The 15,820-nt window shown below is 39.3% G+C and overlaps 1 protein-coding gene across 2 annotated transcripts in view; it reads left to right on the top strand.

Annotated features, from left to right (window-relative positions):
- The window catches only part of LOC125314910, a 32,814-nt gene that overhangs the window by 7,477 nt on the left and 9,517 nt on the right, over positions 1 to 15,820 (top strand). The window contains exon 2 of one of the 2 annotated variants that reach the window (XM_048278274.1): positions 15,069 to 15,195. In XM_048278274.1, the coding sequence (XP_048134231.1) occupies positions 15,069 to 15,195 (127 nt within the window). Of the gene's footprint in view, positions 1 to 15,061; positions 15,196 to 15,820 lie in introns of both variants that reach the window. The other variant, XM_048278272.1, reaches the window with a different exon arrangement.

Raw genomic sequence — 15,820 nt, 5'->3', positions numbered from 1 at the left:
CCCACACCTAGCCATTCGCAACCACGAGTACATTCGTTTCGCAGAAGAATATTTTTCTATAAATGATCACCAGTACCTATTATAAGATTAAGTAACCTAGCTTCTTCGAGTTTTGTTAGATTGTTGCAAAAATTAGGAGGTATCAAAACTCGAAAAATATTGAGGTTAAATTACATGTAGTTAAGAATGATTATGGGAGCAATACGTCCCAAATCAGGTAAAATAGCTGCCATACTTTGCTTGGACCCAAAACACGCGTGCGCGTGTGGCGGGGGCGTGGGAATCCGTCATCAAAGTACTTTGTTGTGGCCTAATTTTTCGTAAGAAAAAAAATTAGCAATGTCAAAAGAAAAAAAAATTAGGTCAAAGTTTGTTGCTCGACAAGCCCGTACGGCATCTAAAACAATTCAGACACCAATTGGTTCGGCCTATCGTGGCCATAATCGAGAGAGTGGTAACATGTCTCGAAAGGCTTGACCCCGCCTTTAGAGATCCTCCAAAGTAATATTTTACTCATCCCTGGATCCTAGCACAAATACCACTCCCATGATCCAGGGATGACTCCTAATTTTTTTTACTTTGAAGACTTCACAATTCATGCGTAGACTAAGGTGATTTGATTAATTAAACGTGTGTCAAAGAGGTAATATGGCCGCTGGTCAAGGGTAGAGAAATAATTTCATCACTCATTTAGTAGGATCCGAATCGCCCAACATTGGGATTTTCTTGACATGCGTGACATTATTCAAATCAGGTTGTCCAAATGAAAATGGATGGCCAGATTTGAGCCCGTTTGGGATTCAAAATTTTTTAAACCCCAAAAAAATTCCTGCCCACATTTTTTCCCTCCTTTTCGACACATGACGTGGCTCAAATGAAAATGTCCATTTTTATTTGGAGGATTTGATTTGAGTAACGTCACGCATGTCACGGAAATCTCAATGTTAGGCGATCCAAATCCCATTCAGCACATGTACAATTGAAAGAAAAGCTATAATCACAAGAGATATTTGGCCAATCGTTGCCAAGATAGTGGCCTATGAATCTGACTTATAATAAGGGAAAAAGAACGGTTGGATTGTGCACTAGGGATGGGGAAAAAAGAGGGTGTATATGCTTATTTCTTAATGTGAGATGATAATCCCTAAAAGGGAAAGAGAATCATCCTCTCTTGTCCGGGTAAAACCTGAAACTTGAAACCGGACAGGTGAATCGATGCGGTTCCGGGATGCAAGGTACGCAAGATATGTTTCAGGTTCCAAAAATTGGAGGATATGTTCCGATGAGTAAGTTCCAGATTCTAGGTAGGTGGAATCCGTAACAAGTTTTATGTTATTTTTTTGTAATATATCTTCGCGTGAACCTGCGGTACTCTATTGTGTCCGATGATGAGTGTGTAACCTAGAACCAATAGTCGGAGCTTTCATTTCAAGTGATATTTATGTGTGAGACTTTTGCTTTTGTTAATGTTTCATATTTATTCGTCTGTCTAAATATTTGTTATGATAAATAGATTGTAGAAGTAAGTGATGGTCATTAAAGGTGATATTCATTGCAATCATTCAATTAATAATACAGATGAAACTTGGGTAGACCTTGGAACCGACCTAGAACCTCTAATAGGGTAAGTTTCAAGTTCTAGGTTATAGGTTCCAAAAATTGAGAAACTTGTTTCGACGGGTAGGTTTCAGATGGAACTTATATAGAACCTAGAACCACTCATCCCATTTACTAAGGACTTCTCTCTCCGGCTAAGCTCTCTCCCCGATGAGGCTTTCTCTCTCCCTCGATCCAATGGAGTTCCAGCATTCGTCTCGCTACCAGCAGTTCCCATTGTTCCCTTGGTGTCACTCGCGGTCATCCTTCCTTCGCCGGCATTGCTTGATTGTGCCTCGTCTATTCATCTTCTCTACGCCTTCCATTTTGGTAGTTCCATCTAAGATAGGATTGGGAAGTTTTTTTGGAGAATTAATCATATAACAGTCTTTGGATGAATGTGAGGCTAATATTTTGTTTTGGACCATAAAAATAATAATGATAATTATTAAAAACTTCTGTAGGATCCGCTCTTTTAAGAATTTATAGCTCAAACAACATACTGTTATTCTCACAGTCACCAAAAAATTATTATGCTAGCAAAACCCCTTTTTTAGTCCTAAAAGAATTGCTCGTATTCTAGTTCTAGTAGGATTGAATGCGATGCTTGTGGGTTCAGGTCATGTCCTAGGATACTTATGATTCCGTAGGAATGACCTTGCATCATGCCTTGCATATTTTATGCACGAGGAATCGGATCTTAAAGCCTAAAGTTTCGGACGCTCAAGCATGTTGTTCTTGCATTCTATATAGTTATGTCAAGAATGAATCTTAGTAGTCTTGGTCGCTCTTGTATGTTCTTGGTATTTCTTGTTTGTTCTTACATGTTCTTAAGCATTCTTGGATATTCATGATAGTGTTTTGCATAATAGGAATTATTCAAATAATTTTCATTGCATCTAGGTTAGTAATAATAATCAAGATAAAATTATCTTAAAATTGTTTGTAGTAATCATGTAGCACTTTAGTTTATCCATAAAATATTAAGTTTTTGTATATCTAGGATTTGTTGCATGACATATCCTTAGGGTTGGTTTTCATTCACGTGTGTTAATGAGATAAAAAGTTTTTTTAAAGTGAATTAGCGTCTCATATAGATTTTGTTTAATTATGAGATTAACTCATGCCTAATTCTATTTTGATAAACTAACATTCATGTCATTTAGTAATGTACTTTGCACGTAATTTAGGATGTGATATTCTTTAGAGTCTAATTTTGATTTTTGTGATTTGTGTTACATACAGGTTGCACCTCGAACACATTCATGTTTCATCCAACCTCATATAGAATAGTATTCATAATACTTGTCATTTAGTGATTCAAGTTATACATGCATATATAGTTTCGGCCATGTAGCATTTTAGGAGACAATTTCGAATTCATTATGTTGGTCATGCATATAGAATTCCGAGATTAATTCTTGTCATTCATCATGCATGTCATTTATTGATTTAAATTTTGCGTGCACCAATCATGTTCACGGAGTTTTAACTTCGAGTTGATTGTATAAATTAAATGAAGGAAAAACCAAAAACATTAGGTTAAGTTGCATGTCAGTTAGTATTGTTATTTTGGCTAGACCTATCACCTAGAGGAGGTGAATTGGTGAATATAATTAAACTTGATAAGATAATGAGGAATTAAAAACTTCAAGTTTGATATGAGCGGATGTAGTTAACGGGACTATGCGGTGCTTCTACCGGACAGTAAATAGAGGAGAGTAGAGAGTAGAAGACAATACACAAGAGATTATAGTGATTCGGCTTTTGGTAAGCCTACTTCACTCTCCCACACTAATAGCCTACTTGCTGGATTTCACTAAGTAATCAAATGAGAGAATACAGAAAGATGTGATCGCTTTAACACAAGCACTTCCAATAGAAGTGAGCTCTACCTCTACTAAGGCTATCCCACTCTACACGCTTGACTCTATATTACACCTCTCATAAGATCTCACTTTAAGACGAGTAGGTAATTGAAACAGATGAAGCTCTCTTGAGATATGGATATTGATCTCTTAATCTCTCTCACTTCTCTTCAAAACTGGTGCTCTTTATATACTCCTCGTCTTCCAAGCTTCCCACTGGACAGAATCACTCCGATGATCGATCTCCAAAACTAGCCGTTGGTTGATTGTCAAATAAAGATCACGAGTTGTTAAGGTGAGAGGAATCGGAGATTTGAGAGGATTTGCTTATCCATACAATCAAATCCTTAACACCATAAGTCAAGCTTCTAACAAAGGAAATTATCTAAGGGTGATTGCCAATCAATCAATATTTCTCGTATGGAAAGTCACAAGATTATCTTTGTGATTGATGGTCAATCAATTTAACTTAGAAACGCAATTCTAACCAGATAATTAACCGTTAGTGAGGGAAATTTAATCTGCTAAACTAAGCAAGAATAAGATTGATTAAATAATGAGGATAAATGAAAGATCAAAATATATCTCGTCATGATTCTCATATCAACCTGCCTCTGCCACGAATCCTGCTTCTATCAAAATATAATCGTTAATAACAAAAGACATAGAGGTATATTTAGGGTGAATTCTCAAAGTATAAATCAAAGTCTTTTCACAAAACATGGTAGTTTTGTTTCTTTCAAAATCAAATATAATTTCCTAACAAGTTTGTCCTTATAGCGATAAGTAAGTCCTAGTTTGGTGGTCCATGCATGATCATGCATAGACATTCATATTTTATGGCATGTATCTCTTGATTCCTAGTCCCCAAGGCTTTGAGGCTTGATGATGAGGCTTTGTTTAAGCTTGCTTGATGTATTTCAAGTTCTTCAATATTTACTACTTTGATTATGGGGTGTTATCTATCGTTCGCACACCATGCATGATCATTTTCACATGAAAGAAGTTTAGGGGTAATATAGTTTGATGAAGATTGCATGCAAAAAAGAAATTACCGAAAGAGAGTTAGAGTACTCTAACGTAATCAAATCCAAGCTTTCAGAATATCTAATTCACATAGTCACCCAAATCTTACTTGAGTCTCTAATCGGCCTGTAATTGATTATTGGCGACTCCAAAGTTAACTAAATTATATAATTGAATCGGCAAAACAAATTGCGATCGATAGGGCTTTGGATGGCTGTGCTAGGCGAAGGCACCATCTTGCAAGAGAGACTGCCCACCCGCTTAGTGATCCATCTGCTTTCCCTTGATGGTTCACCTCGAGAGAGTCACGAAAACCTTCATGTATATCTCACACTTCACGTCGATGCCACGAGGTTCCAATTTTCAGCCCAATGGGCATGGAAGAAATCAAATGGTGACATTCTGCCCAAACCAATTCCACAATGCCCTCATTGTAGACTCTTCTGCAACTCCCTTGCATTCTTCAACCATCACCCCCACTTTGCTGAGGCTCAACATGAATGGTAAACACTTGCCCATCTGTCCGTGAGAAAACTTACTTTTAGCCAAAAGGACAGTAGAAGTGCCAAAATTTATATACAACACTCACTTTAGTGTCACAACTTTTTTTTTTTTAGTTGAAAATCTAACATGGCATTTTTTAGTAATATTTAAAGTCGACGTGGCTTGCCAGATTTCCATCAAGCAATAAAAAAGATAAAAATTAAGAAAAAAGTTATTAAAAAGTAAAAATACAAACTTAATTAAATTAAAAAAAGATAAAAAAATAGAAAAAAATTATTTAAAGTAAATATAAAAATAAGTTAAAATCTAGAGAGAGAGAGAGAGAGAGAGAGAGAGAGAGAGAGAGAGAGAGAGAGGTGGCGAGGATTGCAACCAATCCCAAATTCAAGGGGAAAATTTGTAATTACTCTTTTAAAATTTACATTGTGTCCATCTATGTGACAACACAATTTGATTACCTACTCACCCATTTTCTAAAGTATCAAGAGAAGTAGGCTTAAGTACACCCCAAGTGCCACAACTTGTGTACGGCATTCACTTTAGTGTCAAAACTTTCAAATCGATCACTTCAATGCCAAGTTTTTTGAAAATCGATCGCTTAAGTGCTCGGTTCGATCCGAAGCATACGTGGCAATCGGAAAGTCTAACTTGGAGTCTACGTGGAATTTTTTACATAAAAAAGCAGGAGGATGTGGCTCGTCGGAGGCCGATTCAGCAATTTGAAGAGCAACATGACGACGTTGAAGCTGATTTCGCACAAACATAAACCCTAAATCCCCAAATTGAATCCCAATTCCCAAATTGAATCCCAATTCCTAAATTGAACCCCAAATTAGAAACCCTACCACGGCTGAAGTAAAATTGAGTTCCCATTTCGATTTCGCCCCAAAATTAGTAGCCCTAGGTCAAAATGGACGGAAGGAGCTTTAGTAGCAGCTCAAATTCGTTTTGACCAACTGAAGAAAATGATGAGATTTACTGTTATTGTGGGTTACCGTGTCCAACAAGAACATCTTAGACTCGGTTGAATCTAGGGAGAAGATTCCATGGATGTGGCAAGTATAGAGAGTGGTCGAAGTGCAAATATTTCAAATGGGTTGATAAAAAATTCTCGGGTCGAGCCACCGAGGTGATAGTGGAGCTTCTTGAAAGACGACATGAACCTCCACCTACATTCATGGACGAGTTGAACGATATCGATTCAAGGGAAGCTGAGATGAAGCTTGTAGCATCCCCGGCCAATCAATTGAAGAAGAAAGTGTCAATAATGAAAAGACAAAAGAAAGCGTTATCGAGCCTTAATTGTCATTTTGTTATTTTGTGTAGCCTATGTAATGTTCAAGTGTAAGGTGTGCGATGAGGGGAAGTTTCTCGATCTACCGTAGGTGAAGTTCAATTAGATATGTACTTGTATTCGATAATGTATAAGTAATGGATGAATGAGTTTGCTGTAGTTTTTTGTTGGAATGGAAAGTTGTAACGCAGTGTTTACTTAGTTTTTGGTCAGTTCTTGGACTAGCTATGTATTGTCAATATCTTTTTGCATAGTTTTTGGATTACTTGTTTGGTTTGCTGCAAAAATGACTGGTGGTTTGCTATAAATGGGCTCTTGGTTTGCTGCTCCGTTGCTCAAGTTGCTGGTTTGCTACATTAGTTGCGTGGTTCGAATTTAGTAGTTTGAGTTGTTTGAGCAACTTACAATTTATTAAGTGTATTGTTCAACATTTGTTTGCTTGATTTAGTTTCGTGCAAACATCTACAAATGTTGCAGGTAACTGAGTTTGTGGTTTGCTACAAATGCTGGTTCACATAGTTATAATTTAAGTGCCGGTCGGGGTTAAAACGTGATCACTTTAGTTCCAAGTTCTTCCGAAAGTGATCATTTAAGTGCCAAGTTGTTCCGAAAGTGATCACTTGAGTGCTAAGCTGTTCCGAAAGTGATCACTTAAGTGCATCATCAAAACCCGTAATAACCAATTCGTGCGGCGGCAGGTCATTCGTGTACCGACTTGTGGATGTGACCAAAATGAAGCAACTTACGCACCAGCAAACCCTGCAGTATCATTGTGCACAATCAATTTGGTTGACGCATTAATAATATGCACCACGTAGTTGCTGGTGCACTAATAGTGTACCAAGGTGCACCGGCAACTTGTTAGTGCACCAAAATCTGCAGTACGAAATGTTGCACCAGCAAAACCTATACCAATACCTGCACTAGCCAGTACTAGCTATCTTCATGCACCCACTACAACCAGCAAGCATAACCGGTCGCCAAAATAATCCACAAACAGCCAACAACACAATATAAACAGCCACCACAATAATGTAAGTAGCAAAAACATAATTAAAAAACAAGAAGTTCCGTTAACATTGAACTTATAGTTTACATAAACAACAATGTCCTTCGCATCAAAATAACAATACACAAGCAGTACGAGTTCCCAACAAAAAATAAATACTAACAAGCAATTGTGATTCCACTCTAATCCTACATTTATATCACTCAACATTGACAACCCCCTAGCTCCTTTTCCTTTTGATGGCTTTTTCACTTGGTTCATAATCCTAACACTCTTTTTAACATATGTAGGTTCTAATTCTTCAAGTGGCCTTTCGGTCATTGGTTGAGATGGAACTATTGCTGGCTTTTTCCTTAATGGCTGTTTGGGAGCTGCAGCTGTTGTCTTCTTCTTTGTCAAACTCTTCTTTAGCCCAACCCTTGACTCTTGGGTTGGCCTACCTTCGGAGATAAGTATTCATAAGCTTTTCTCGGGTTACAACAATATAATAACATAAGCAAATGATTCACAAAATTTGAAATTACTATCATTAAATGGACAAGTTATACAAAACTTATATGCAAGATAGTCATTCAAATGCGTTCGTCGATGAATAGGCCATAACCATATTCCTTCAACCTCTTCCCAAGAGCACCTCTTGTTAGCCGGGGAAGTGGTGGGTGTGCAGCAGGTTGTATTGGCTCTGGAAGTGGTAGCGGCTGGTCCGTTCGCTTAGTTCTTGGCATTCTTCTCACCTGAAGTGTGGAAACAAACAATGTACATCTTAGTGGATATTTTCTTCTCGTTTATTCAACGGTAGACTCAATATGGTCTTGCATTGGCCCTTCATGTGATTGCACAGTATCCCCTCTTGTTGGTACTTCGATTGGCTATCCAACTTGTCCTTTCGTTGGCCCTTGAGGTGGCTATACAACATGCCCTCCTGTAGCAGGTTCTATTGGGTCTTGAGATGGTTGTACAACATTTCCTCCCGCAACGTGTTCTATTAGTCCTTCAAATGGTGGCGGCTGAGCGGTTTGGTCGGCTATTGGCTTTCTTCTCACCCGAAATGTAGAAACAAGGTTAGACTATTGCACAGTGTAAAAGAAGACCAATAAATAATTTACATCTTATTGGACATACGACGACGTCCTTATATTGAGGAAAATTGTTCCTTCATTTCCACCTTCGTAATCCCACTCGTCGATGCCAATCACAAAATTCCCGTCATAACGTATAATGATAGCAACGAGATTCTTGTCCATGTTTGTACCAAAGGAAAAAAATCAATAAATGTATTAACTTTTGGGAGCACAAACAACAAATGCACATGGAGTTCCCCATAGGCCTGCTTTTGATTAAAGATTCATTATTTTTCGTCTAGTATCAACAAAGTAACAGGACAACCAATGCACAATGTTTCAGATTCAACAATTTGAGGTCCCCATGGCATTAACTTCACTAGTTCCTAGCAAATAAAAAAAAAAATTCATGCTACAAAGGCGTTGAAGGTGTGATTAAACAAATGGACCGAAAGGGATGTAAACAATTCAACTTCAAAAGGGACTAAAGGAACCTCTGTTTATGGGGGCGCATTATCTTCCTTTATCAAGAAATCGAAGGCACATGCTGTGATTAGACAAGTATAGGTGCCCAACACATCAACTTGGGACCTTCATTTTACCATATCACCCCTAAATTTGCCCTATGAGTAATGGAAATCTTAAAACTTGTCATGAAAGTGCAATCAAATCCAAAAATTTTAAAACAGTGCAATCAAATCCTAAAATTTGTTGTAAAAGAGTAATGGAGTTCTAAAACTTTCAAAATGTGCAATCATATTCTAAAACTTGTCACAAAGTGCAATCGAATTATAAAATTTTCAAAAAATGCAATTAACGGAAGGATTTGATTTCACCAATTTGACAAGTCTTAGAACTTATTTTTAAAAGTTCCGACTCCCTTATCCCTATTTATTTAGGGTAATAAGGTGAGTAATTTATCCACATGATCGGAAGAAGGGTAGCTACTGTTCATAGTCGGCGACGGAACCAGAATTTTAATGGATTTCGAGAAATTGTACGGAGCTTGATTTAATCGATATATAATTATTACATGCAAGAAACAACATTGCGTAGCAAAATATTGTAAATTAGTTTTTTGTAAGACTGGAATAAAAATTATTATTATTGAAGTGATTTTAATTTAGTGAAGTATTTTGATTTTATTTTGTGAAATTTCGTCTTTTTAAGTATGAACACACTCCAATTCACTTATAAATGTTTTCACTTAATAAAAAAATTAATTTTATGAAAGGTCGTGAGGTCTTACTTGGTTAGTTTGCGTCTTATTGCATAACAATCGCCATCTTCCGCCACAATAACCTTGTACCTTTTGTTTTGCTTCTTGATAGCGAGACGCTCGAGCTTAAGAGGAAGAACGTATCATTGAAATGCAACTGGTGCAAGACGGTGTCGATCCGGGCTCGTAGAGTTGTTATCCCGAGCTGGTCATACGTCTCAATGGGCAAGGATCACAGCTTTCACGTCGTTTGCGTCCACGACGTGACGCGCGAGAGCTGGAGAGACGGCAGCATCGATCAGCTCGAACGAGGAAAGGAAGAGGACCACAGCTCTGACTTCATGACATGCCTAAGCCTCAAGATCAGCTCCCCATTGACCCTGAAGAAGAAAGAGACGCCGTGGAATCAGCGGCGCAGAAGGTGGCGGATCTCCTAATGAAGGACGTCCGCGACGGGAATAACCCTTTCGCCGGGGCCGTGAGAGATCGGGCAAACACAATGATGGAGGTCCTCAGGGACAGCTTGGGAGCTCTTACGAGAGGGGTGGGTTCTGGGTCTGGCCAATTATGGGAGGTCACTAAGGTCGTGTGGCGACTGCTGCTTCTCAAGATACCCAAATGGATAGCTTCTCTGGCCGACACTCCAGTCGGCCGTGCTGTCGCGAGGTCTGGACCACAGTCACGCAACCATCCAAGCTGTGGGAGCTGATCCGTCCCTTCCTGCGTTGGGTTTGCTCCAAGTTATGTGAATTAGCAAGCTGGATGTTGACGGGGACGTCCTCGCTGCTAGGTCGACTCCTGCATGATGCCCAAGCCTACTTGATGGATTCCATTTAAGGGAATGAAAAGGAAAAGGACGTCTCTCTCCAGCTAAGCTCTCTCCCCCGCCAGGCTCTCTCTCAACCTCGGTCCGAGGGAATTCTGGCGTTCCTCTCACCACCATCAGTTCCCATTGCTCCCGTGGCGTCCCTCACGGTCATCCTTCCTTCACCGGCGCTACACTTGCATGGCCATGCACCGTCTGTCGTCCGTTTGCTCTGCGTCTTCTGGTTTGGTAGTTCCATTTAAGATAGGATTGGGAAGTTTTTTCAGTCCTAATAGAATTGCTACGGTATTCTGGTTCTAGTAGGATTGAATGCGATACTCATGGGTTATAAGTGTTTGGTTATATATTGGTCATGCCCTAGGATATTCTCGATTCATCCATTGCATATTTAAGCCAAAAGTTTCGGAAACTCAATCATGTTGTTCATGCAACATATATAGTTATGTCAAGAATGAATCTTAGTAGTCTCTTGCATGTTCTTGGTATTTCTTGGTTGTTATTACATGTTTCAAACTCCTTGATTATTCTCCGAAGGATGCTCTGAATTTTCTGAGTGGAAGTTTATATCCATAACCCTAAGAATAGCTTGTTATTTATAGAGCAAAGAGTTTACTAACCCTAGTAGGAATATGATTTATTATGGATCGTAGGATTAGAAATCCTCGTTGGAGTAGGATTCTCTATTGACCGTAGGATTTTCAAGAGTCCGAATTGCTTAGGATGTGCATGGTAACACTTCTGGAAGTGGATTTCTGCTCCAGAAGTGCTTCCGGAGTAGAAATCCGTTTGGTAATGTAACTTATGAAGCATAAATCCATTTGGTAAAAACTTTTAATTTTGAAAGAAATTTCCACTTTTGAAGTGAATTTTCACTTCTGAAGTTGTTTTTCCTCTAATTTGAGAAGTTAAAAAAAGTAGCTTATCAACTCAAGAAGTATTTTTCGGACAAAAAAAAAAAAAACCTCACAAAGTACTTCTCGCCTCATCTTCTTTTTATTATGCCCCCACCCTCTTTTCGATCGGGCCCAGCTCCGCCCACCGCTAACCACCGACACCCACCGTCGCCACCGACAACCACCGACCATCGCCTTCGCCAACCACTTCCCATCGCCGCATGCGACCATCGTCAACCGCCAACCATTGACCGCCACTTCCCACCTCCCGCAGCCAACCGTGACCGCCCACCTCCCATAGCCGACCATGACCGCCCATCGCCTCTTGTGACCGTCGCCTACCGCCGGTCGTGATCGCCGACCACCACCGCCGCCACCCACTTCGCCACCCACCGCCGCCGTCGAGTCACCGTCTCCGGCCACCGGAGTAAAATATAAATAATATTTTTTTAAAAAAATTAAATAATATTTTTTAATAATAAAATTTAATTTTTAAAGAAATTTAAAATTTTTAAAAATGAAGTAGAAACTTTTCGACCGCCCAAAACAATTGTTCATAGAAGATTTTCTATTAATAATATTTTAGAAGTAAAAATTTGTAACCGTTACCAAACGAATTTCTATGATTAGAAATCAACTTCCGAAGTAGAAAGAGAAAAATCGACTTTTGCTTCTAAGTAGAAGTAGAAAAATCAACTTCTGACCAGAAGTTGATTTCTGAAACAAAAGTGTTATCATGTGCGCTATTAGAGCTCCTCATAAATTTCGGCCAAATAGGATATAGTATGAGGCATCGAATTTCCTAGCTCTTGCGGGCCATCTTGCGCAATTCCGGGCTCCAATCGGGCTTCAATTAATTAAAACCAATTAAATAAAGGCCTTCTGGCTAAATTAAATATGAAAATAAGTTTAAAACCCCTTAAAATTTCGGCACAACACATGTATGGGCTTAGCCGAATTTTCCTTTCAGTTATGGGTCGATTGGCTCAATTTTAGGCTCAAATTAGGCTTTTTTCCAATTAAATGTGCATTTAAATCAAGCCTTTTCTAAATTAATCATTTAAAATTGGCTGAATGAAGCTCAAAATAGGTTCTAATGGCCTTGAAAATTTCGGCACAACATCCCTTTGAATTGCCGAAAATTGTGATGAACTTTGGTCCAAATCTCCTGTCAATTTCAGCTCATCGTTGAACTGCTGGTCCAAATGAATGCTAATGCAATGCATGAATGTTAAAAGTAAAAATGATTTGATAAGAACTAATAGTCGTTCTAATTTTCTATGCAAAGATGACTAAAAATAATTAGTCAAAATTTAGGTGTCAATAATATTATATCGAAATTTGAGTGAATTTCGATAAGGTTTGGCCTTTGAGTAAATGACCAAAGCCGCACCCTCTTTTTTTTCTTCTTTCTTCTTTGTGCGTGCTTCCCTTCTCACCGAGCCGACGAAAACTATTTCCGCACCCTCTTCCCTTCGAATTCTATTTTCATAAAAACCTTGCTAACAAGTGTCATAAGGGTGCTAGACATGACGAGTAAAAGTAGTAAAAACGCATTTCGACGCACCTTGAAAGCTGGAAATTAACATAACTAAGGGAAATAAGTTTCTTCGAATCAAAATCATTACATTTCAAAGCACAATTAGTAACCCTAAAACGGTGCCCCTTAACCTTTTCCTTTGAATAATGGCCTCTTACTCCTTCAACATACCTAACAAATGGGTATGGTTTATCTTTAGACGTCATTGATCATACACACGCAGAGACACAAAAAGTCAAATCCTCAAGAGGTATGAACATTTCCCATTTGGTTGCCGAACCTGAACACCTATGGTAAGGACATTAATGAGATACACAAAGCGAGTTTGTTTCACGGATAAATGACGATTTTTGAAAAATATTTTTCTAAAAACGATTGTGTATACTCTTCAGAAAGATCAGTCAATGAATAATTTGCATTCACTTAACAATAAAAATTTATTCTTCAATATTTTCGCTGATAATGAAAATTATTCGTTTTCTGATTTTTTTCTTTCAAATGATGTAAATAATCATTTAAAAAAAATATTCAAATCATTACTTTTTCGCGAAACAAAAGAACCCAAATCCCTCAAAAAGCCAAATGCAAGAATCTCATCCTTTACTCATTAATCATGGAAAATAGGAGAAAATAGGGGTGGGAGGAGGAAGCTGCGGGACAAGTGGCTGGAAACCAAGTGAAGTGGCCAAGAACGACCCAAGTCGGTCAAACAGTTGTCTGTTCTCTCTAGAGGGGCGGCCATCCCTTTGGCTGCTGCTGGAAGACCGGGTGAAGTGAAGGGGAGGGTTTTCCAGTGGAGGGGACCAGAGACTCCTTCAAAGCCAACGCCACCTAGAGAGTATCGCGTTGTGTAATAATATTCCAAACCAAACGCGGTTCAGGATATCCCCCACCATATCGCTCGAGCGGCAGCCCCCTTTGGGATCTACGTTACACGGACATGCTCGCGTCTCACGAATTATTAATGCAGATTTCGTACTTTAAAATCAAAATATGGCCCCAACGCCATGGCCCCCGTCCAGCACACTACACCAGTTCGAGGCCCTATTTTATAAGGATGTGCCCCTGTCTTTCTCTATTTGCTGACCGATGTGGAACTACTATCGCTACCAACTTGACGTTCTTCCAGGACAAGTTATGCCAAGTTGAGGTACGCTTGATGCACGGCCGGACGTTTTGAAGAGGTGGGGTCGAACGGGCAGCCACATTTTGATGTTGTGGTCGCGGCTCTGACAGTGGACCGCAGCATTTCTCTGCTTGGGAGTGGGAGCTGCTCAATCGTCAATCGACGAGGGTGCGGGGTTCAGGTTCAGCATGGAGAAGGAGACCTGAGGAGATGAATCCCACTCTGTTCTCTCTCTCTCTCTTGTGTTGGATTTTGGTGGCGGAAACAAGAGGATGTCAGAATTATTATGAAAATTCATTTTAGGACTTTTTATTATTATTTATTTATTTGTGCAATCATAAAAATAATAATTTAACATGTACATATAAAAATAACATTTAACATACGACGTGTCTCGGTATGTCGGAATTCTCTATTTTTTGAGAAATAGCGTGTTGGCGTGTTGTGTCGTGTTATGTCCTGTGTCCCGTGTCGTGTTGGTGAAACATAGTTTGGAATAGTCGTCGGCTCGGAAGAAGAGTAGTCCAGTCCATTAAGAAAAATCGCTCCTTTCCCATGGGACAAGCCGCACCCTCTTTCTGACTTTTTCTTTTGTTTTTCTATTTGTTTTATATTTGCTAGAAGGAGAGGCTGGAAGATGGACGGACGTGGGATTATCTCTTCAGATTCCATTCCAGCTCCAGTTCCACGTCTCATTTCTTTGGATTAACAGAGAGGGAAGCGGAAAGAGAGAATGAAGAAAAAGATGTCGATTCTTGATTTTCTTTGCGGTCTTTGGGATCATCTCGAAGCCCTAGTCCTCAAGCTAATGTTTATCTTCGGAGATGGAGCCGTTGCCGATGGGTCATGGATCCACCCGGAGCACACGCTCCAGCCGGCCGAGCGCCACGACCCGTTCTACTGCATGGCGTGCAAGGAGATCGGGTTCGTGCGCTCGTACTCGTGCGAGCCGTGCGTGGTCCATGTCCACAAGGAGTGCATGTCTCCACCTCCCATCATGTGCCATCCTCTGCCGGATCTCGGCGATCTCTCTTTTGTTCGAAGCGTCACAACTTATGACACCGATACCGACACCGATACCGATACTGATACCGACGACGACAAAGGCGGTGGCGGCAAATTTTGTGGGGCATGCTCCAAGCCGATGCGTGGTTGCGGGTACATGTCTGCTGATGGAAAGAGCAGCTTCCACCCATGTTGTCTTCACCTTGACAGATCCATAAAAGTTAACGGGTGCGTAATTTTATTTGTTTTATCTATTATTTATTAGGGTAAGAAGGTGAGTAATTTATCCACATGATCGGAAGAAGGGCTGCGGGGACGGTTCGGTGACCTTGCCACTGCTCATAGTCGGTGACAGAGCCAGAATTTTAATGGAGTCGGAGAAATTCCGGTGACCTGGCCACTACTCATAGTAATATGATGTGAATTGGTTTTTTGTTTAAGACTGAAATTTAAAAAAATATCATTACTGAAGAAATTTTAATTTAGTGAAGTGTTTTAAGTTTATTTTGTGAAATTTCACATTTTTGAGTATGAAAACTCTAAAATTTACTTACAAATGTTAGTATTTCACTTAAAAATATCAATTTTATGAAATGTTATGAGTTCTTACTTGCCTAAGTTATAAACAAGGAAAAATGACATAAATGTCTCCGAACTTTGGTCCGTTTCAAAATTTTGAAGTTTATTTTCAAGATTACAATGTAAATTAACCGAAGTCCCATGATTGCTTAGATAGAAAGGTTTACTCCGAAATGTTCAATATAACTATACTTTTGGTTTGTACTTTTATCCATTACACTTTTACAATAGAGAGAAACTAGAGTTTTTTCTCGAGAAAATTACCAAAAAAAAA

The sequence above is a fragment of the Rhodamnia argentea genome, chromosome 4 (assembly GCF_020921035.1).
Source record: "Rhodamnia argentea isolate NSW1041297 chromosome 4, ASM2092103v1, whole genome shotgun sequence".
Taxonomy (NCBI): domain Eukaryota; kingdom Viridiplantae; phylum Streptophyta; class Magnoliopsida; order Myrtales; family Myrtaceae; genus Rhodamnia; species Rhodamnia argentea.
The sequence above is the reverse complement of the archived record's forward strand: the minus strand, read 5'-3'. Positions and strand labels throughout refer to the sequence as shown.